Genomic DNA, 24402 nt, shown 5'->3' on the forward strand with positions numbered 1-24402 from the left:
TTAGCATTGCACAGTCACTATGGATAAGTGAGCTAAGCCTGCACCTTGCAGAGAAGTGTCTGGTCCTGTATCTGATGGACTCTGTACAGCTCTGTAAAAGCTGCAGAATGGTGACTCAGAAAGGAGCAGGACTGGCTATGTTACACGTGCAACACAAGCACCTCATTAACAAGAGGGCAGAGTTTCCTACCCATTCTCTCTGCCAGAGCCAGCTCTCCTCCTGGCCAAGCCCTGTCTCCCAGGAGGATGTTTTCAGAGAGACTGACTTTTCACAGTTTTGCTGGAAGTCTTGGGAACTCCTCTGTACCCCTTAGACAGCTTTTCTGAAGCCTGGAAAACCTGCCACTAGAAGCTCACCAGAACTCATACATTCAGGCTCCCACATTATATTAGGAGCTTTTTGAGATACTGCTATAAGTTTTCTGCAATTCTCTTTTTAAAAACGACTCATCTGTGCTCAAGGAAAAATTGTTTTTTAGAGAGAGAGAGACAGATATCAATCAATATTTTTTCCCTCTAAATGTGTTAACAGTGGCATACAGAACTGCAAGGAACAAAAATGAAGAGTGGACCGAAATTTAAAATTAAAAAAAGAAGAGACTACTCAGTGCTAGCTGTCTGTTTGCTAATGCTCCATGAAGGCCCAGAAAAGATGCTTAACTGAAAATGTACAATTTCCAAGCTATGTAGAAACACTCATGCTGCAGTTTTACTACAGCTGCAGTTGGGCAACTGTACCTTACAGTGAAGGTTTTAAACATTCAGTGAATAAAAAGCGCTAATATTCAAAATTAAAGAAGAAATCCCTCCCCTCTTACCCATATTAATCTAAAAGTGCTGTTCCACACCAACACCTCATACACCTCCTTCATTAAGCCACCACCATAGGCTTTCCTATTCACCTTATTTCCAGATCATGCTCAAGGCTTCTCTCTGTATGGCCACTATGCTTTAAAGACTCAACTTTTTAAATACAGTTCCTTCCCTTTTAAAGCAGGGGGGCAGAGCCCACATGTCTTCCCAGACAAAGCTTTTAAAAGCAAATTTAATTTCAGTGGTTTAGTTTGCAGCATAGCTCCGCAAACACTTGTTTTGGCACCAGTGGGGAGGGTGACCAGCTCCATCTTAGAACCATCACTTCACATTTCCCTCCCATAAAGGAGGGTGGGTTGAAAAATCAGATCATAAATTCTGCAATATTGTGCCTGTATTAATGATAGCAGCACATGGGAACCCCCCCAGGAAAGCAATGTACTCTTCCAAGGCTTTCTTAAAATGGTATAAACAATATAAAAGTATCACTAATTAAACATTACATCCCTTTCTCCAGACAAATATGTTATATTTTATAAATCTGGAAACACAAAAAAAGCTTCCCTCTTCTATATATGGGCATATAGATATATAAAAATTATTTACAAGCAAGTATATGAATGTAATTTATGTGTATCTTTGCCATTAGTGCTCTTTCTTCCCCCAGATTCCAGTTAAAAGCTTTTATTGCTACACCACTTCTCATGTTTCACATATCCCTCAAGTGTTCATATATTCTGTAGGTAAAATATGTTACACTTTGTTACAATAACAAAGAAACCATGCAATTTAATGCAGTTATTCCACCTTTTTTCATCTTTTAAGAAACAATGAGATGATGGGAGCCCTTTACCCAAAAGTACGGGGGAAACCCCCACATTTTTCAACACTGCATCTTTAAATTTGCACAGTGTATCATTTCATTCAGGGTTTTTTTCCATTTAACTGTTTTACCTCTTCTTCATACTACAAGGAAAATAATTTTTCAGCAATGCAAAAGATCAGTAAAACATTTGCAAGTCATGATCTATACCAGACTGCTGCAATGTACAGAAATCAAAGCTATTCTTTTTATATGTCACTTGCAGATGCAATCATTTCTCTCAAAAATTCATTTCTGCAAGGTCCTGAAATGAGTATTTTTTTAAAACTTGTTTTCCTTTAGAAAATGAAGAAATGCTTAACTTGTAATATAATGAAGCAAACCAACCTTTGATATTTTTAAACCTGTGAGACTTCAATAATAGGCTACATCTGATACTTAAAATTAGAATCATATCTTGTGTTTGACTATTTAAAAAACACCCAACGTGGTAGAGTAAAGACAACTACAGTCAAAATCTACCACCTCTGTTGTGAGGTATTTTTTTGTGAGGCTTGTTATAAAGAAAGGACCCAGGACAAGAACAAAACTATTTGTATAGCTGTATTATGAATTTTTAAAATATCAGTAGTAATTTTTTTCAAAAAAAACACAGAAGACTTCATAGAATTTCCTAAACACCTGAAGTCTTCATTTCTTTAACAATTTCCTTAAGAGAAATCATTCTAAAATGGCTTCACTGACCATGTTTTCTGTCTTCGAGATTTATTATCTGTCTCATCCCCAATGGGCTCAGCTCTCATTTTCCATAATGTGGAAAGTACACAGGCAACAGTTTAGCCTGAAATGTACATTTGCTTCACAGTCAAGCTATTTGGGAAATTCTCCCTACCTGATATTTTTCCTTCTTCTAAATTCTTTGTTAGTCCAGACATTTAGGCATAATTCCTTGCTGTCAGCAAATGAAGTCGGTACACAAGTTTTTTCAGTTATGTCATCACCTGCACATAAAGGGATTGCCAGGTCGTCAAGGGGACTTGACACGTTAAAAATCTAATGATAACTTTTCCTATATTTAACTCAAATGTTCTAGAACAAAGATTGGAAAGTCCACAAAATAAGGCTAATCTTAACAAAAATGGGATCTAAGAGGGGGAAATACAAAAAGCAAAACCAGACCTAATAGAATTCCTGGATTTTATTAATTCTCTATGCCTTCTCCAGAGATTTACACCTTTCAAAGTACAAATCCGATCGCTGTAGCCCACCACATTACCAAAGTAATTCATCAAAAATGTCATCTGCAGAAGCCAGGACATCATCCCATAGCACTTGGCATGTACATGAAACAGAACATAGAGGCAACTGTAGAAATGTAATAAAAGTTAAATTGTCAAATTGTTGCAGAGACACTGAAAATTGCTACTGCAGCCTTCCAATAACCAAAGCAGTCTTTTTTTTTTTTTTTTTTTTTTTTTTTTTTTGATGAGTTACTTATTCCCAACAATGAGCCTGGTGAATTTTGACCAAGTCTTAAAATTTCACAGAAAACAAAGAGGCCAAACAACTGACTCTCTCAGTTTTTAACAAAAAAATTCCGTGCTCTAGACAGACATACAGACAGACAGAGACAAAGACAGAAAACAATCCTCTTTCCTTGATGTAACTACAGAAAAAAGCAAAAGGAAGCAATGCATCCAAAGCAGTGAGCAGTCATTGTTGCGGTGGAATTTGGGTATGTTTTCAGGGAATGGCAACTGAAGAGTCAGTTTACTACATTCACAGTCCAGTCCAAGAGAACATTGAGCGATCTCTTTGCAGTGATCACGTATCAAATACATTGTTATCAGTGACAATGCATATGCTGCATAAGCTGCCACGAAGAGCACTGTCATAACCAGTAATTTCACCCTCCATCTGACACAAAGGTACATCTTGAATGCCTCCACAGTGCAAGTGCTATTCATCCCTCTTTCTGCTATGGCCCTGACATCCTGAAAGGATGATTTAAAGATTGGGCACTTTTAAGTACGAGGCACAGTTTCAATAAAGCCTTGGACATACACCACTTTGGAAAGAACACCAACTTGCATCAAGAACATCACCAGCAACAAGAACTTAGGCAATCTTTTAGTATAAACACTTTGTCTTCCATCTCAAGGTTATGAACACAGAGAAAGGAGGCACAGTGCTTTTGGTTTAAGGGATGCTGCTGGTGTGAGAACTGAGGTCCTTCAGCCAGCCAGTGACATGGCTCCGGACATCTCACTGGCTGAACCTGGCACCCAACAACATGACGAAAAGTACAGGACTGTGAACCCATTCTTCACAGCACTTACAAAAAAAAAAGGGTCCCAGAGCTGGTGCCTCAAAACTGTGGTCCAGTAATACCAGGTTCCCCAGGTAGCAGGTACCAAACATGATCAACAAAACCTTTCAGTTCTACTTCTAGCAGTCTGCAAAAATGACCATGAAAGGCAAATCTATATAGATTAATGAAATAGAGTCGTGAAATATATGTGTGTTTTAGAGGAGCCCCCACCTTCATTGAAGAACTCCTAAAAGTTTATAAAATCATTGAGAAAAATGTCTAAAATCACTGCAGCAGAAATACCTTTAAGTCTTCAGAGGTGCCACCAGAACAAGACTATTCTCACTATGTCCAGACAATGTTTTTTTGTTGACTTAATAATCAAAATCCTTTTAAAATGGCACCCAATCTCTCTGCTAGACTATTGAGAGTGTCAAGAACGCCTAAAACCCCTGCCAGACAAACGGATTGCCAAGAATCAGCATACAGCTTCACCTCCCTGTCCTACAGAATAAGGCTGCACACAGCACTTCTTGGAATGAGTTCTCCAGGCAACTAAGACACTAAGAGACCTACAGCTTCACAGAACACACTGTGTTGAAGCTGGTTGGACAAGGCAGCAGCTTACTCCAGAAACTGTTCCTAAGTGTTATGCAGAAGTAACAAGTTTTCTTTTATTTTTTATTCTGTATTTTCAAGCAAGGCCTGTCAAGAGAATATAAGGAGAAAGTGAAACTAACAGACCTAACTCCAAAACGCACAAGTACTAAAGGAACTAGGAACATGAAAAGCTTCCCCCTCCCCACCATCTGAGAACAACTCCAATTCCTCCTCAAACTGAAAGGCAACCAAGGGATACAAAAAAGCAGCAGCACTGTGCAAAGCCTTCAGTGTGGAGTACAAATACAGGCAGATTGCATGTGTGCTGGATGAGGAGCTGCTGACAAAGCACAAGGATTTCCAATGAACATGCACGCACACTCACAGTGGAACATGCAAATGAACAGCTAAGTCAAAAGAGAAAACCAATTTGATATAGAGGGCATCATAGTATACTGCTACAAGTTGAAACCACTTCATATTTGACTGTTAGTTTCCCCTTTACATTTAACTCTCTGTCCAGAAGAATAATTGTCTCAAGTAGCACTTCAGAATCTCTTCACACTTTGCAAGTGAAAGCCAACATCACTGCTAAGCTCTTGTTAGCTTGTTGGCCCAAAACAATGGGGCAACATGAAAGCAATTCTGTGGAAAGGACAACACAATTTCTAAAACAACTCTGAAACAATTTTTGAAATAACCACCTACAAGTAAAGTGGCTAGAAAGTAACATGGGAAACTAAAAGATAAAACTGTTCATGAGTGTTCATTCTCCCTACTAGAAAATGAAACAAGTCTGATGAATAACCAGGATTTTTAATGGAAAAATACATCCCATTCTCCATGCACAAACTGAGAAAGTGTAACACAGAAACAGTAGTAGAAAATAATGTCATTTTCTTGCAGACTATATAAAAAGAAGTGACATTTCAGTTTCATCCAAGTCAGGAATTCTATACAAAGTCCTAAATGCAAAAAGGATAACAAACTACCCACACAGGTGCCTTCGTTTTTCTAAGGCATAGTTTTCACTGCAAAATAGTATCAACGTGTGCAAGCTGTTTTCATAAACTTTAGAGATATCCCTGCTTTTATTTTTTCTTCTCTTTCCTTCCTTCTACATTGCATCTTACGGTATTTTTAAGTTTCCTTACAAAAATAAGTAAGATATATACAAGCACACTTTAATTGTACTTACGATGCAAGAAGCAATCGTATTTAAAACAGCGTCTACAGAAGAGTGTGTGAAAAGAGTGCAGGCTTTGCTCCCTCTGAACAGATTTAGCATTTGGTCCATCTATGTTCGGTGTGCACTCAGGAGGAAGAGCTCCAGGAAGCTGCTGCTCGGTGAGTTCTTTGTATCTTTAAAGGAAAAGAAGTTATTCATTAAGTATAATTTTTTTATAAAAGTATTTTTTATTCCAGTACCACTCTGCATTTTCAATGACAACTTAAAAAAAACCCTAAGAAATATGTGCCAGCTAAAAAGGTCAACCTGTTAGTGACATACAAGTTATTAATTCCATACTCATTAATACAAATTGGCTAGGAAAGAATGCATTTGTTTTCAAGACCTACATCACCTCATACATAGTATCACTAACTCCGAAAAGGAGATAAGATTTTTTTTTTTAGCAGTAGCTTTTATTTTACCACCTCAAAAAATAACAGATTATAAGAGACACAAACACACCCACTTTTCAATAGTTTAAAAGGAAGGCTAATAAACACTTCTGTATTGTTTGACTTGGGGGAAAGAGCCAAATCCCTTCCAGTGTCACTTGCAGAAGTTACACAACTGCTACAGAACTAGCTGCAAAGGAGACCATTCCTAATCGACAAATACTTAATGAAAGATTTACTTCATAGAGAAATCTTTGTTTCATAAAGCAACACAGCAATATACCCTAAGAAATACATTCTTACTTCTCTTTCAATTCTTCTGCTGTACCCTTGTCTGGAAACATTGAGGAAATGGCTTCAAATATCTTGTCAGAAGGAAATCTCCGAGGTGGGTGGGTTTCTTTCTCTGTGAAGGAAGAGAAAAATTTGGACAACAAAAGAAATATATTTCTGCTCCTTTGCTACCTCAAGAAGATGCTCAGAGAAAGGGGGAGTTTGCCAAAACTCTAATGTAAAAAAGAAGTAAAGGTTTTTATTTATAAATTCCTTACAATTTTAAGTGTGTTTAATTTTACTGTGTTCAGTGATCTTTCCTGATGAGAAAAATCTACTGGTAAAATTTGGAGAAACCATTATTTCACCAGCAAATGGAGATGGAAATTCAGAACTATGCCTGCTTTAGAATAATGATACATCATTTTCTGAGGAGTACCAAAGCATTTATTAGACAGATCCCTGACAGATTTTTGGTGCATTTGACTGCCTCAGTATGCCAATAAACAAAAATTGGCAAAAGTGCCTTTCATGGTGTTCTCAATACAAATCTTTAACTGAATGACAAAGGAAATTATGAAAATTATGCTACTTTAGACCTGAAAACTATCACATAGGAGGATGGGTTTGAACAAATTTATTGAGTGGTTAAACAAAAAGTTTTGGGTTTAATTTATAAAGTCTGCAGACAGACATACCCATCCTGTTACCTTCCCGATCTTTTTGCTTGTCATCTCTTTCATCAGGATTGTCATCTCCATCATCATCATCTTCATCATCACTATATTGACCAAGGGCATTGACCAACTCAACAAATATTTCATCATTGATAAATCCACATTCTGAAATTCAGCAAAATTAGGAGTGAACAAAAAAGCACAAGGTGTATATGAAATATTTTTAATCCTCCCTACATTTTAATTAAATTAGGGAAATGCTGTCATTTATGAAAAGCAATTTTGTCGTTTTCCCCTCTTAAATTGCAGTGTATGAACCAAGACAAGTTAAAAGTGCTTATTATTCATTTCTTAGACTGACAACTGGGAAGGGAAGAAGAAAAATTTCAACAATTTTGTTCCAAACTCCCTGTGCTACATACCAGTACATATATATAAATCTCTCTTCCTTGCAAGATAAAAAAGACTACCAGCTAGATCATTTAAGAGATTTTATGCCAGAATGCCAGTTCCAACATGGTTGGGTTAAGCCAGTCTGAAAATGCATGCTAGCAGTCTATAAACTAATCCTTAGACAGCTAAGGATTCTCTAGAGAGATTTTTGGTTGGTAGTTCCTTAGCATCCACTTCCCACAATAGACCCCACCAGCTGTGTGCTAAAAAAATAATACAGTTATATACAAAAAATATCAAGAGAAAACTGAAAGATACAATGCTGCATATATCTATTTATTAGATTATATTCTGCTGTGACATTCAGATGGCAGAACGGATTAAATAACAAGGCGTTTCTGCACAAGGCAAAAATCATAGTTAGTGCTGACAGAGACTGTTTTTCCAAAAAAAACAAAATAACCATGAACTGTGTGGGAACTGTAGTGCTTATCACCATCCTTTTGAACCTGGACTGGGTTTGGATGTCAAAACACCTTGACGGAAAATAATAGATTTATTACTATGTAGGCAATGAAGACACCACTTGGATGTTTTAAACAGACTCTTAATATACACACACAGGTTAGTACAAATTATCTCCCAAAAGTGCAATTACAGAGCTAGTTTAGAATTCTGACTCTTACATGGGAATGCCCCTGGATTACAGATTCCCACAGTATTTACATTTAATTACAGTCACACAATACTAGTCATTGGGAGACTAAAAAAAGTCTTTCTACTTACAATATAAAGAACCCATAATAACACTAATTGCCATCATAAACGTGAGTCTCAAGACACTCAAACAGGATTAATTTTAAAGCTAAACTCCTTTGATAATAAATGAATCAATAATAGAAGATATTTACTAGTAATGTCATCATTTTGACATAATCAGTTTTCTGACAGGGATATCAGCAACCCGTAAATCTGTAAAAATACCCAAAGCCCATGAAACATTCCATGTTCCTTATGAAACAAAGGCACCATCTATCCTGAGGACATTAACAAGTCTAGTGTAGGGCTGAGTAGCATTTATTATTGAATCACAGGCTTAACCTTCATGAATGGTACACGATGAACTCAAAAAATGTGGTTCTCTCTCAGTCACTTTTTCACTCAGCTTTAACAGGTATATAATTAATTTTAAGAAGCTATTCTCTGTTTGAGTGAAGGGGTGGAGAGTGTGGGTAATATTTCTGTGAAGAGGGAATTACATTAGTCAAGAGAAACCTTTACAACTCCGAAGTTGAGGCTCAAACAAGCCAGTTCTGAGGGAGCACAGAGCAAGTGAAAGGTCACCATTTCACGGAGACTTTAACAAAGTAAGAGACAGATTACACTGCCTGTAGATCCCACACAAGAGAACAGGTAAACTACACCTAAGAATAAATATATATAATGTACCAACAGAAGGATGCAACTTTGCTCTATAAGCTGATTTACAGAGAGAGGGTTTTTTAATAGCTAGCAAGTTCCTTAAAGAAAGGAAAGTAAAAAAACCCCCACAAACCTACAAGGGATTATTCTGTTGAATCACATTTGCAAATGTTGTCATTATCAGAGTTTTGCATAATTCTCCTGCCACTTTATGCTAGGCAGGACACACTACAATATCATATTCCAAAGCTCTGAGCACAAAATTGAATACCAAGAATCACTGTATGGTATAGGGAAAAAGTTAATGTGCTTTATTTCTGCAGACTACTGCTTTAAAACTCTGCAGCCTTATGAAAATGCAGAACAATACATTTAAATAAGAAAGTCTGTTATATCTAATGTTTACACAATGCAGAGATTCTAGATATTTAACTGTAACAATCAAGCATCAGGCCTTAAGCAACACTACAACAGTAATTTATATAGGAAGAAGTGATTAGTATACCTGAGTGTTTGGGCTCACCTCTGTCTCCATGCACTTTCCCATCATAGTTCTTGATCAGTTCTTCAATAAATGTACCATCCTGGTCAAGCACCTCATCTCCCATATACGGAATGTTATGTAAAACTGTTTCATCCTCTACCTAGGAACAACAGTTATGATCAAACAATTTTAAATTGTGTTGCTAAGTGACCATTTCTGCACTGTCTTTCACAATCAACAGGAGTCTAGCCATCATAGTAAACTAACTGGCTTCACTACCATTAATTAAAAACAAAACCCTCAGTGACTTTCAACAGTGTTTTGCATTCTCGGTGGCTGGCTCAAAATACCAACATTAGCTCCTATTCTTAAGGTTAGCAGAAAGTTTCCACAAAGCCTCTACTATGGAAACTCATTAAGTTACCTGGCTTTGGGAAGCTTGCATTTGGTAAATTCATTCATCCTCCCTTGGTTCTCTCCTACAGTAATGTAGGAAACTACAATGGGAACCACCTTTCCACTGTTTGGCCAGAGATAAGAAAATATTTTACAAAAAGACTCTAAATTAAAGTTGTCTAAAGAGCAAACAGAAAAACATGCCTGATAATTTAATCTGAACTCCACTGTCTCTTTTTTTTTGACTGCATAAGAACTAAATGCATTAATACTCCCATGTTTTATCAGTGGAATTTATGGACCTTGATACTCAGCTGTATCTTCCAATACTACAAAAGAACCTTCTATTGTTAAGAAAATAAACTTTCCTACTGATCATGATTCTGCAGCAGTCCAAAATATCCAAACACTGATGTACTGAAAGCAAGAAGAAAAATGTTTGGAAGAACTCTGTACGTATAGTGATAAAAAAATGGTTGTTTAAACCACTTTGTAACAATTATTATCAAAATAGCCAGTCAGCACAGGTGGTCATATACAAAATGATGTGACAAAGATTTGCAATAAGCTAAGCTTTTCAAAAAGTCAAATACCTACATCAGAAATCTAATGTTATGGCTTCTGCATAGAGTGAAGCTAATCTGGAAAAAAAAAGCTATACTCAAATATGAGAATGATCATTACAGGGGGAGACTATTTCAGGATTAAGTTCCCTTTGTCCCACATATTCTGCCACAGATATGTTGGTTGATTACCTTACATAAAAGCATTCATATTCCTCAGAAAAACCTTTCTCACTACTCTAATTGGATACTTCCAAATACAACTACATTTGTTAACAGCCTCACAAGACAATAGATCTCCTGAATTAAATAAACTTTACAGCAAGATTTTAGAGATACTTAGGTACATTGAGGACAGAGATTTGGTTTGTAAAGTTACCTTTCTCTTTATTTTATTTGGGGGAGCTTATTTCTGATTATGACTGCCCTATTACCAATACCTAAGATACGGAGGGCAATTGGCAATAGATTTTTGCTGGCATGCTTCTAAACTTAACACCTCCCTTTTCTCCATTCCTTTCTCCTCCCTACACTTGTTTAAACTTACCATAAAATTCTGTTGAAGGGGAGACCAAGAATACATTATAGGCACAGAAGCAACAGCATTGAGAGTCTTCAGTGGGATGACTTGTTTTGGAAAATCAATGTCACTCGTAACAGAGCACTGAAAAAAATTGAAGTTACACTTACATAGCAATGTCAGAAAAAAAAACCCAAACAAAACTAAATCACAGAACACTCTACAATGTACAAAATTCAAAGTTCCTCAGAATTAGCCATATCAACCTTTGAAAAATGCATCAGTTTTTTAAGGCATAATAGAAAATAGTTTTAGCAAGAAAAGAACCTCAAGAATTATTTCTATGTCAATAGCTTTGCTAACAGATCATGATGGGTTTTTCACACTTATTATTAAGTGGCTGTGATAGTATTTTACTCCAACTATTCAACCTACGATACAAATTAAGTTTGGTATCTCAAACCAGATTTAGTACCTGTTGCTGCTGCTACATTGATGTTAGTGCATTTACTCAGGCCATCTAAGAGGCAAGTGAATTCCCCTGGCTTCAGATCAATACACTGCAGAAATCATGTATTATTTATGTCATAAAAACAAATAAAATTTTACTTTAATACCAGCAAGACACCTTACATAAATAAAACCTCCATATGTCTTTTTAATTCCTGCCTTGTTTCCCCATTATTGTCTGTTTATCCTATCCTCAAGTCTTTTATTATGCTCACTGCTTGCAAAGGAGAAATGAAAGCTAACTCTTAATATTAAATTATGGATACATCAATGAATTTTTCAGCTACAGGACTTCTGTTTTGGAGATTCAGAGATTAATGCTGCCTCCAAAGGATAAACAATCCATAGAAACACAGACAACAATTAGGTTATTCTTGCATCTAATAATCAACAGTTAACAAACACAGATCAACTTTTCTCAAATACTTGGACTGCAGTATGCAGAGCTCTGGGAAAAAAGTTACAAGCAAAAGCAGACAGGAACATACAAAGCTAGGGGAAGTACAACAGAGAAGATTTGGAGGTAGGTCAAAGTTTAGAACAGCTATCATAGCTACCTGAAAGGAAAAAAGGAAGTGGAGACAAAAGATCTTTCTCCTTTCCAGAAGGGAAAGATGAACAGAGCTTCACATTTCTAAAGAAATACACAAAGTAATGTAACAAACAATATACAGAGACAGTACCCTGGCAGAATGACACAAGCCAGATTTATTCCTCTCCTTTTTAATCTGCAGCAAATGAAATTAGATTTCTGCTGTGTATATTAATATTCTAGACACTGTCCTATGCTACTGCTTTATTCCCATTTCAGGTTAATGTTTAATTTTCTAGCTAGCAGCCATCAAGCATATATTTCATGTATTTTTAAAGATAAAAACAAAAGTAAAAGAATTAATTACTTTTATCTTTGGAACTAGAAGTCTCAGGCTGACAAATGGGCTACGTCAAAATGACTCTGTTCAGTACTAAGCCTCAGCTATGCAGCTCTGTTGCTCTGGTATGGAACTCAGGTTAATGTCTGGTAGGCCTGCACAGAACACGTTATGGTCTCCAGTTGATGCCGACTGGAGAAAACCTCTGTCACCAGCAATGCCCTGCAGTCTTCACCAAGCACAGGAAGGCTCTCACACAACCTTTCTATTTCTAGCCAGTGTCTTATGCAACTCTGAAGAAATTCAGCATATTGAGAAAAGAAGATTTTAAAGTAATCTTTTAAAGTCCCCACCATTTTTTCATCTCGCTTCTCTCACTACAAATTATGGCAACCTTAAATCAAGCATTAGAGTTCTGATTCATGAGACACAGACTGGATTGAATGCAGTAATTAGTGTGTTCTATCAATACAGGCAGGAAATTAACATACAGAATAGTGAACACCACACTTGAAAGAAAAGAAAAAAGAGGAATGGTGAAGAACGCACTTCTAGTAACAAAAAAAAAGTGAAAACTGGATGTGTACTGTGTCAATTATTATCAGTTCTGATCCCACACAATAGCTATAGAGCTGTACATGAGTAATTGCATATTCAAGAATGTTTAAAAGAGAACACCCGAAGGTCCTCACCTCCTTGCATTTGAACGTGCATGTACATAAATGCACCTCTGTGACACACTCCCACTCCCCAGTTCTCCACTAAAATTTTAGGAAAAGAAACTCTGCAAATTTCCTTGAAGCTAAAGTACTTTGGTTTGCCTTTTTTAACCTATTCACAGTAAAGTCTTTTCATCCTCACCCTACTAAAAAGAGTTAGCTTTTCAGATTTTTACAGATAAAACATCTTCAAACTTGTTTAGTTTGAAGAAGTGCCTAAAGAGCAACTAAGAAAGAAGGTAAATCAATCTGGGATGAATATTGAAATCTGGAGTGGGCTTAAATAACTGTAGAGGCTACTGTGACACAGGACACAATCCTGAGTAACATGCTCTAGGACGACCCTGCTTGAGCAGTAAAGTTGCACTAGAGGATATCCAGTGGTCCCTTCCAACCCTACCAATTCTGTGGAAACCAGTTTAGGTGTTCAAATTATGCCACAACAATGGAAGTGTTTTTCAACATTTAGCATCCAGTCTGCTTGTGCAACACAAGGATTCGTCAATCTAACTAACTCCTGTTCGGACCTCTGTGGTTAAATGACTTTAATTAATATAAAGAAGACTTTGTCAAGTGGGTATGTTCACAGCTTTTATGTACTTTAACTCAGGAAGAACCAAAGTAGCAACTCATTTGTACAACTGGGGGAAACTCCAACAGGAACAAGAGTAAACTCCCAGTACCATGGAGACAGAACAGCTTGATTAAAGGATGCTGAGGTATGATCCAAGCATTATCAGAAATAAAGAAGTTTTCACTTTTGTGTGTCATTCAAAGCTAGGTAGCCTGCTACATATTTATTTATTTGTTGCTTTACAGAAGTCATATGATCAAAGTACATAATAAATAAATTCTTTAAGACACTCATACAAAACTCATTGAGCTGCCAAGTCATATCACGCTGAAAAAAAAATATAAAGAACAGCCAACTTTCCAGTAATAAAACGAAAACGTGCTAACAACCTTGTAAGTGGAATTACCACAACACATGTTAACCAACCTCCCTGGTCCCGCGCAATGAGCTCACAGAAGTCATGATGTGAACAGGCTGTATCCTACGTTGCTTCCATTCTTGATTTAAGATTTCAGTTCTTTCCAGTATCTTCTGACGATTAGAATTAAACATACTCTAAAAATTAACCACAACATTACAAATAAATGAAAGACTCTAAGTTTATCTGTTAGCATCTTAAGGCATTATAACATTTAACCAGACATGTTACAACAAAAAAACTGCTCAAAACTCAAACATACAAATTTAGTTTAAATGCCAGTGAGGTTCAATATACTTCATTATCCCTTTCTTCAATTCATACCATTTTCTCACATTTAGAGAGTCACACTTTTAGCATGGAACTAAATTCTAAATGGAATTTGGAAGAGTGTGCAGCTAAAGAAGTTGCCACATTAGCTCTCCACAACCTCTTCTGATACTTAACATTCTCAACCCATATGATACATATAAATGTATTATACCTGTTTATAAGACCATAGAGTTAAAACAAGTTTTCAGTAGGTTGACAAAGTATTCAATGAAATTGTTATAGCAGGTGTTAACCATCGGACACATACTTCAGAAAATATCAATACTTGTACAATTTTACAAGCAATAGAACCAAAAGATAAAGTACCTTTACTTCATCAGCACGTCGGAACCTCTTGAGCTGCCTCAGTCTCATATATTCTGATTTTACACGTTTTCTCCAGCAAATTGGTCCCTTCTCAGATTTTTTTCCAGTTTGACCCATGATTATCCTACAAGAGACAATGCCATGTTAGTATTACCAAATCTGACACCACTGCCTACAGAAGAAGTTAGACAGGAGAGCAACATTCGTTTAATATCTTCCATATCCAATTCCTTTAATTCCTTTCAATCACACACTTGCAATACCATCCCAATCCAAGAGAAAAAAAAAAAGGAAAACATATTTAAGTGACAGGCACCAGAAAAGAGTAATTTTGATTGCAAATCAGTGGACCCTTCACATTTGCACTTCTAATACCTCTATACAAAAAGGTATCTGATGGATTTAAAGGGGTGAAGAGGAAGAAATCAAGATTCCCACTGCAAAGATACATGCTGGAATTCTTGCAAGTAGCCTTGTAAATTAACTTCTGGAGATCTACATTCATGGCAGATCTTTCCCTCCTTGCAGGAGGGGTTGTCTTCACTAAGACACCAACTCCTACAATAGACTTCTGAAGGTGACCTCAAGTACAAAGAGGTACCCCAAGGAGCACCCAGCTCTCCCACCAAGCCACTCTAGCGTGAAAAAATTGTAGAAATTCAGACAATGAATTTTGAAACAGCTAGAATAAGAGACTTTGCTCTTTTGTCAAGTATTCTATAAGACCACAAACTGCCCACTGATTCCACTTTACGGATCACCCTCCTAGTGCCAAGTGGTTCATTTTTATGTTACAGAACTGTTGGCAATGAAGTTGTATTTTTATGTTATAATCCAAATGCCTTGCTAGAATATGCCAATCTGCTCCGTATTTTTCAAAATCAAGGACCGTATGCTACAACGATGCTGGCAACGATTATTTTGACAGCATCCTGAAACTAAACCACTACATCAAAGACTGTCTTCTTCTTAAGAGCTGCACTGTAAAACCTACAATATTTCACTCAATAGCTCAAAATATCATTCTCAATAGCCATGATGGACTGAAAGGCTGAAACATCCAGTTGCTCAAGCTTAATACATTATCAAACGAGCATAACCAGTTCGAGCGCAAACAATTCCAGCCCTTCTAATTATCAAGGCATGTCAACATGAGCAGAGGTGTCATCTTTGGGCTCAAATCCCATGCCCAGTGCTACCTCCACTGCCCCACACTATGGTTCCCCTGACAGTCACAGGTACAGCTTTATCCAAGTTACTGGAAGCTTACTGTTCTATTTTCAGCAGTTCTGTACAGGTCAGATTTGAGTTCTATCAGACTTTATGATGATGATGAGAGGGAGAAATCAATACAGAACCTGCTTACTCTCAAGACTATGCATTCATTTACAGTGAACAAAAAGGTAGTAAGCCTATAAGAGCCTGAACCCATTTTCATGCAAGACTTAATAAGATTTAATAATAACATTTTGTAAGAAAAAATGTTGGGGTTTTAGATTTAGAATGAAAAATAATCTACAAGCAAATAGCATAAATGCCAACCCAGATCATGGGAAATATCCTTCGAGGAAAAAGGATACAGGATACAAATAACTACATAATACACCTGACTAGACAGAGGGGGAGGACAGAGAACCAACATAGGGAGGTAAATCTAGAACAAAGCATCAAACACAGTTACCCTGCTTCCATGTACAAGACAGCAAGTAGAATCCACCTGCATCTCATTTGCCACAACACCAGTGGTTACAAAAGATAAAAAAATAAAACTATAAATAAAAAAATAATCCTGGACCATTCATTGTTAGAACACAGACAAGACATTCAGTGATTCAAAGTGCACAATGATATTGATTAAGGAGCAGCATAAAAGCATTATGAAGTATAGAAAACACACTGTATTACATGCTAAACTAAGCAAAGTAAAAATATTGAAAATCAACCCATTAACTGGAAATAAATTAGACATAGAAAAAGTACCATTAAATAACAGACAATCTCATTTTTTAAGCAATACAGAACATCGAAATTGCTTCAGTTATGATTCAGCCGAAAGACATGGAAAAAGCATCAATGAACTCAAAAGATAAATGAAAGCTCAGCTGACAATACGGAAGTAACATAGCCCATACAACTGAAACACAGATTACATTTACTTACTCTAATACTGCACCAACCACAGCCCTTCTTATTCTAGTTTCCTGGATAATAACAAATTACTCCAGCTTAAAAAAAAAGCTTTCTTAACTGAAATTAAATTGCCGGATAAGCCCTGCTCATCAGAAGCAGATCTATATAGAAATCACATATAATTGGATTAAAAACAACAACAAAACAAACAGACAAACCCAACAGAATTTCCATCTTTCTTTCATACAACTTAAATACAGCCCCATGAAGGCCCCACAAACAAGGATTTAAGACCTGAGAGAAATACATCCTCCCCCCCAAAAAAATCCAATCTATTCAATTTTCCGGTCATGAACATCATTGTTACCTGTTGTATTAAAATAGTAACAAAATAATACCTTATAAGAATATCAATACTTCCTTTTAAAACAGCATAACTTAAACACACTCAGGTTATTCATCTGAAAACAAACACAGCTTATAAGAACACTCTCCCCTTGCATTGGTTTCAAGTTGCTATCTGGGGTACAGCACAGACAACTTGATGGTCAAGGCACCAAGTAACACATGATGGAAAATAAAAAAAAATGTACTGTTGTTTATGCCAAGTTACAGCAAGAAAAAGTTCTCCTACATAAAGCCATAATGTTAATGTGCAAGAGTCAGTGGGATATACATCATACAATAAGTCCAATATGTACAAACAAATTAGAAACTACTTCTTAAATGGCAAGTCCATATTAAGAGAAAAAGCACTGAGTGGAAAGGAAGCATATGCAAAAAGAGAGTATAGAAAAATTATATCTAAGGAAAAAAAAGTGTCCTGGATGCATGTTTGTAAAAAATTTTCAGGGATTGTCAAAATTAATATATTAATGGTCTCTCAGCAGCAGAGCCAAGTGAACCACATTTGTATGTTTTTGGGCAGTGTAACATAACCAAAGTAGAATTGCAGTGTTGCTAACATATGTACTGTGGTAGGAGACAATCGGTTTTGTGTCACAAATCTCAGAAGAAAGTACAGAATAAAAATAAACCAAGGCAGGGGCAGGGCAGGAAGAGCATATTCATAGAGTTGATTCTCACAGTGCAATTGATCTATCATCCTCTCATTAGGACTACAGACAAATGCCACTGATGATTTTTCATGTCAGTTCAAAGGTTGTCCCCAAAACTATAAATTTAAGAAGCTAGACCTGAAAAACTGGGATAAGAAGTTTCGCAGGCAAGGACAGCCAGCGTTGGGAAGCAAAAAATGAAACAGAACTAAGAAAGTAGGGTGCCGGACACTACTTCCATCCCTGAAAGCAAAAGTAATTTGGAGAATTAAAAGGCTTCAGGGAAACATCAACATAATCTCTGGGGCAGGTTCAGGGGTGTAGATGCTGTCTCAAGCCTACTAGTGGTCTACTTGCCTAGTATTTCTGTGCAAGACAAACCTCTCCCAAATCACTTTCTCATGCACATTAACAGTAGAAATGGTGAAAGCACTCTGAACTGTAACAGACTACATAGTTCCCACTTGGCTAGACAAGACAAAAAACCTGTACATTATCATTAAACTACATTGTATGGGAGTCACAGCTAGGACTGCAGAGCAGAGAAACTAGTGAATGTTAAGATCAATTTGTCAGAACTCGTCAACTTTTCATATAGTTTCAGAATATTCCCTATAGCAGCCGAAGTGGCACAAGCTAAATCCCATCTGTCTGAGAATAGTTAAGCCTGTCTTAAGACAGCACAGTTTGAAACAGTTTCCATGTAATAAATAAAACATGATACTGACTGTCTTAGTGCAATGGTCTGATTCCGAGAGCCCCTAGGCCTTGTCCCTCTTCTCTGTCCCCATTTCCCCTTCTGAATCCTGCTAGCATTTGTATTGTTTTAAAATCTTATTCTTTCCCTTTTTTAAAAATCCTTTTGATTAAAATGGTCCAGAGAAACCATCTAACTGCCAAAGAGCCAAGTCCTGCAAAGTTCTATTCGAAAAAAAGGAAAAAAAAAAAAAGAAACTGTGTAGCAGCCAACTCAGTTATGCATCTCCAGAACAAAGAAAGCAATCCTATCTCCAAAGCAGCGATACTGTTTCTAGAGAAAGCTCTTCTCCCAGAGTGCACAATGACTTCCACGCAAAACCTGAGCTAACCTCCACAGATCTCGCCTGGCATCATAGTAAGGAGGGAAACCTTGCCATACCTCCTCGCATCCTGTTTGCAGATGAGAGTACACTGTGGACTGTCTCAATCCACACTGGGCAATCACCCCAATGCCACAGCAAAAAGAAGATAATTATACTAACAATGTTATTCCAGACCCCCACCAAGTACAAGAAAAATAAGAAAACTAACCTCTCTTAAGGAGAACAATAAGAGGGTACTAGGAATGAGACATACTAAAGCCTCCTAAGCACCAATTTAAAAGAAAAACCTACAAGAATATAGAAAAAAAGACATGACTATTCTTTTCAGTTTCTACTCATACTTGCATAGCTGGAAATGAAAAACAAAAAATGGCAGTGTCCTAAACCATATACAGGTGTTTTTTAAAGAAACCATGCTTAGCATTTCCTAATTCTCTACAAGACCCACATTCTTTACAGTAAGTTTTTAAGAAAATTCATGCCTATAAGCTTAAATCAGGCAACATTTACTTTCAGCAGACAAATTGTGTACAATACATCTAGGATTCACAATGAGACAAAGAAGTGTAGAACAATTTCAGCTCAAATTGCTCCTGTTTTGCCTACAGAACATAGAAACAGCCTTATTTAAAGACAACCTCCTATTTTTCTTTGATCATTTTGGCAATATCCATCAGTGACAGACAAGCACACAGATAATTTTCTAAATTAGGCAGCCTATTCAAACAGTCATACGGCTGTCAAAAACTATATTTAAGCTCCTCTGGCTACCATGCCAAATTTCAGGAAAAAAGATAAATTAATGAAAATTTTCAACTGAGAAGCATGGGAGAACAAATGAGGGGGCCTGCCCTTTTGAAAGAACACTATTAGTTTGTAATTGTGCTTAATATTACACAACATTTTAAACTGCAGAAACATTACATTATCCTCCCGCTACTCAGGATTCCTGTTTGGAGATATTTATGAATTAAAACATATTTTGTACAGTATAGTATAATTTACAAGTTCTTTTTTGTGAATTTATCTACACTCATAAGGTTATTCACATACTTTAAATATATGCTACTAACAATACAGCACTTCAGAGCACTCTTAACCACCAGTTTCAGTGCAGGGGGTGGGGGGACAGTGAGGTTGGAGAATATAAAACCCAGTGGAGAAACTGAATTTGAAATCTGATGCATATAGAATAATGAAATAAGTAATCATGTTTTTTTGATGCCTAGAGTAATGGAAGAGTAATGAAGGTATGAAAAAATTCAGCTGGGGCATGGGGCATGTAGGGGAGAAGTACTGCTTCCACCTCCCACAAAGCCCAAATGCTTTTACATGTGCTCCTCAGAAGCTGTAGGTCCAAAGGAATGTGTTTACTGCAGAACCCTGCTCAATGACGATACCACAGCACTGCTTGATCTCTCTTCCAGCTCACCTTCAGCATGCCCACAGCCCTGTCTACAGTGGCCTACTGCCACTGACTGCAAAGCTCAAAGCCTGCACCTGCGCTGGCTTCAGGAGCTGTCATTTCAAACACTATACACTTACTGATTAAGAGACAATACTACATCATGAAGGTACTCACCAAAGTAACTTGCTCAGCAGGGATGGCACCTTACCATCATCCCACCCTTCCCAACTCTTTATTTTCACCCCAGTACAGCTCATTAACTGGATTTAACTGAGCAATGATAAATAAAAGCTCACTTTTGCAATTGTTTCCTGAAATACAGATGAGTTTCACGATCCCATCCATAGTGGTGGCTTCCTCTGCACAACTAAAAAGCAGGAGGAATTTTATAAAAAAATCAGACCAACACTAGAGAAAAACTAGTGCAGGCAATGAAACCACAAACAGGCACTGGTTTCATACATCAATGTGCTCTGGAGTGGCATGCATGCTCTTTAGCTGTAAGCTGTTATCAGATCCAGACAGCATACAAGTCTTCCAGCCTGAGCTTATGCAATCTTATTAATGGATAAATTATTATATAATAAACCCTATTCTAAGTCAACACAGAACTCCTTCAAGCATCTACAAAACTTAAAGAGAAGAAGGAAAAAAAAAAAACAAAGAAAACCAGCCACACCCCACCACACTCTTCTACATTTTTTCACAAACTAAAACAAAACTTTTACTTGGGCAGCAGAATTTAGGACAACTTTCACATTCAACCAAAAAAGCAGAATTTCAGTAACGAAAAGATTAACAAGATTTTTCCACAAGCCTGCAAAAATACTTGCTAGAAAACAGAAAAAAACCAAACACCCCCAAAAAGAATGCATTTCAGGTATCAAACCCAGTGTGTTAAGCTTAGAGCTGAAGTTGTTAGTTTTACCCAACTACCTCACAAAGGACTCATATCATCTTTTCATTACAGGATTTTACACAGCACAATACAACAAAATGATTGTTCAACTGCAGCTACCTATTTTTCAGATACGTTAAACTAAACTTTACTGCTTAGAAACTCTTAGAAATTTCCTTTTAGTATTCTACTTTGTGCATCCTAAATGCAAACAAGATAATACAGTCTACGAACCTATCCTAAACCTTTCCAGAGTAAGCAGTTTCTAGCACTCTTACTACAACTATCAAGCACCTGAAAAAAGCAATCAAGCCAATAAAACACATACATATTGCCAGACTTTAAAAGAGCTGACTTAAAAATTAATTATAAATTAATGCTCTAATCTACCACATCTGTCTTCTACATTTATACCAAACTTGGGATTCTTGGGGGGAAAAAATGGTCAAAACCCAATATTCTTCTTTTGGATTAAGAAAAATTGTTCACTGCTGTGATTTCAGAGCTACTAAGTCTTTCCACATAAAGTTATGCAAGCTGTAGGTGTGGGGGCAAAAATGACGCTCACAGAATCTCAAAGGGCTTTTTACCTGTACTGTTACAGAAAACACACAAAAAGATATGGCTACAAGTTTTATAGTTGCCACTCTGCTTTCAGGATTTTCTAAAGCAAAAAAACCCCATGGTTTTCTTTCAAACTTGTCTATGTAAAATACCATATTCTCATTTCTATCGGAAGAAAAATATTTCCAAGGCCAACTTGGGAATTCCCACTGTCAACTTGGGTATTTCCCAAACTAGTCCAACTAACAAAAATCTCTATCTCTGAGATACAACATAGGAAGGATTAATATAGTTTATTATTAATATTTCACACAAAAAAAACCCTACAGCACATTTGATCTTTTACAGAAATAATCAGAGAAATAGATGGGAGTAAACTGTGGTATGTTTTTATTATTTTATATCACAGAAATGTGGTATTTTAAGTTTGTAGTACAGTTCAACCTATTTTTAAACAAGAAATACCTAAAAATATTTATATATTTGTATCACGTTGTTATTCCATATGCTGAACTACTGTATCATTAAAGGCAGTTTAAATTTTGAGAAAGAACTTACATCAGTTCAACTACCTTCCTCAAATGCTATTTGGTGTCAGTTTGACCTGGAAAAGACATCATCTGTCCACTGTATCAGTGATCACTCATTTCCACTTCCACACAGCCTTCTCTACTGTGAGTGCTTAAGTGCTTATGATTCTGTAATCAAACTAGGTCAGGAGGAAAAAAAAATTCTGTCTGAACAGCCCAGAAAATGAACATACTTAGTTTTTAAATACATTTTTTTCAACAAAATCAGCTCCACATGCCGGTTTGTTCGGCAGCCACAGATTTGTTCAAGTTTGCTCAAGTCATGAATTCTTGAATCCACACAAGGGACAGAGGGGCGACACTGGGGTAGAAACAAGAGGCAAAGAACTAAAACTGGAGAGGGCAACAGTTCAGGCTTCAACGTAAGTGTTTGTCAAACCATGCCATCCCTCTGACACTCAGTTTTACTGAGAAAAGAAAAATAATTCTTAAAAACCAGAAACAGGAAACATTTACTAAGCCATCCATGCCAGCTGTACCACTCTTTGGGCAGATAAAGGCCAGCAGCTTCTACTTGCCTACAAAGGCTTAACTAGGATTGGGTTCTCTTTGGTAGTATCTGAAAGAAAAGGATCCGTTTGTTAACTGATCTAAGCAGGTAACTCCAAACAATTCATCTGTCCTTCCTCACTCTGCCAGTCATCAGTGGTTGTGGATGACGTAGGTTAACTAAACACTCATTATCAACTCTGACAAGATTACATGCTTTGCAGGAATGTTCTTGATCACTCAAGAGATGGAAGCTTTTATAAGCTATTATTAAAGACAAAACTATTAACTTTAACTAATCTGATGGAAGGAGGAGAACCATCAACAGCCTCAGATGTACCAATGCCAACCCCAAACTGAAGAGCAATGACTGTGTGTGAAAATTCAGAATATTTCCTGTTTTTCCTCCTCGAGTTAGCAGAAAACCCCTGGCTTGCAAGTAGAATTAAAAACCTCTTCTGCAGTGTGGGTAACAACCACATCCAAGACATTTTAGTGTCGGCCCTAACACCAACACAGACTGATGGTGGCTATAGGCTTCCCAGGTAATATGGCAGCTCCCAAAGCAGAAGGTCTGCTGCTATAAACAGGCATGCTTTTATTATGAGCAGTCTTATTACAAGTAAGCTCCTATTATTGTGACAGCTATTTATTTGCAATTACTATTTGCAACACTAAAATACATTTCAATTAGTAGAATCCCTTTTACAATACTCTGTCACTACAATATTGGGGGGTTGTTTATTTACCAACAACTTGAAGATTTTGCCTCCACTGGAACTGCTGTTAAATCCAAGGCCAGTGTACTTTCTCCTTTCTGATGCAATCAATGGTTACTAGCTTATTAGCAATTACCTAACAGAATTGTGCTAAGAAGAACATCTCACCCAAAACTAAACAGCACATTCACTTACCTGTTTGCTTTTGGAAGCTGATGACAAATACATCCTAGTGTACTTCTCAACTAGAACCGGGAAAGGAAGTGGGATCTTAAAATGGCATTCATTTCCTCTCTTCTTTGTCTACACTGCTTTAGCATCTCAGAGGGACTTTACATAGCAAATATGGTACGTTTGATTGTGCTGATCAGTTACTTCATATCTTTTCTGCACTCAAAAGAAGCAGAGCTTTCTAACTGGACCAAAGCTGTTCATACTGGTATCATAAATATCCAAACTGGCAAGGAAGAAGCGGAACCATGAAACCAGAGTCAAGGGAAAGCAAAAAAAACCTCTCCTCTTCAGTGCAAGCAAACCATTACAGCATACCATCCACTTGTCTTAAACTAGAACATTTATCTTCCACACCATGTAAAACATTCACACCGTGTAGTTTTTTGTTCTTTACAGCACTTTGCACAATCAACGCAGTTAATGTGTTAACTACTTCTGCAGGAGTAGCTTTCAGGAAGCTGTTTCCTGCTATCTCTTGATCAACTAAAGATTGCTCTGAAAAGATGTAGTCAGTGGCAGACAATAGCAGCAAGCTTGTCTAGATTACTTGCCAGTGCAAGACAAATGAAAAGCTAGTGTAGGTTCCTTCAATTTCCTTCT

The 24402-nt window shown here is 36.9% G+C and overlaps 1 protein-coding gene across 5 annotated transcripts in view; it reads right to left on the reverse strand.

Moving 5' to 3' along the window:
* EZH2 (enhancer of zeste 2 polycomb repressive complex 2 subunit) overlaps positions 1 to 24402 on the reverse strand; it is a 48427-nt gene that overhangs the window by 14364 nt on the left and 9661 nt on the right. Inside the window, exons 2-8 of one of the 5 annotated variants that reach the window (XM_042044585.1) lie at positions 14631 to 14754; positions 14027 to 14128; positions 10926 to 11042; positions 9459 to 9579; positions 7142 to 7285; positions 6474 to 6576; positions 5746 to 5909 (exon numbers count right to left, since the gene is read on the reverse strand). In XM_042044585.1, the coding sequence (XP_041900519.1) occupies positions 5746 to 5909; positions 6474 to 6576; positions 7142 to 7285; positions 9459 to 9579; positions 10926 to 11042; positions 14027 to 14128; positions 14631 to 14754 (875 nt within the window). Of the gene's footprint in view, positions 1 to 5745; positions 5910 to 6473; positions 6577 to 7141; positions 7286 to 9440; positions 9580 to 10925; positions 11043 to 13999; positions 14129 to 14630; positions 14755 to 24402 lie in introns of all 5 variants that reach the window. The other 4 variants (XM_042044584.1, XM_042044583.1, XM_042044582.1 and 1 more) reach the window with 4 other exon arrangements.

The sequence above is a fragment of the Corvus kubaryi genome, unplaced genomic scaffold (assembly GCF_017639235.1).
Source record: "Corvus kubaryi isolate FWS band 111438036 unplaced genomic scaffold, C.kubaryi_AGA036_p1.0 37398, whole genome shotgun sequence".
NCBI classification, from domain to species: domain Eukaryota; kingdom Metazoa; phylum Chordata; class Aves; order Passeriformes; family Corvidae; genus Corvus; species Corvus kubaryi.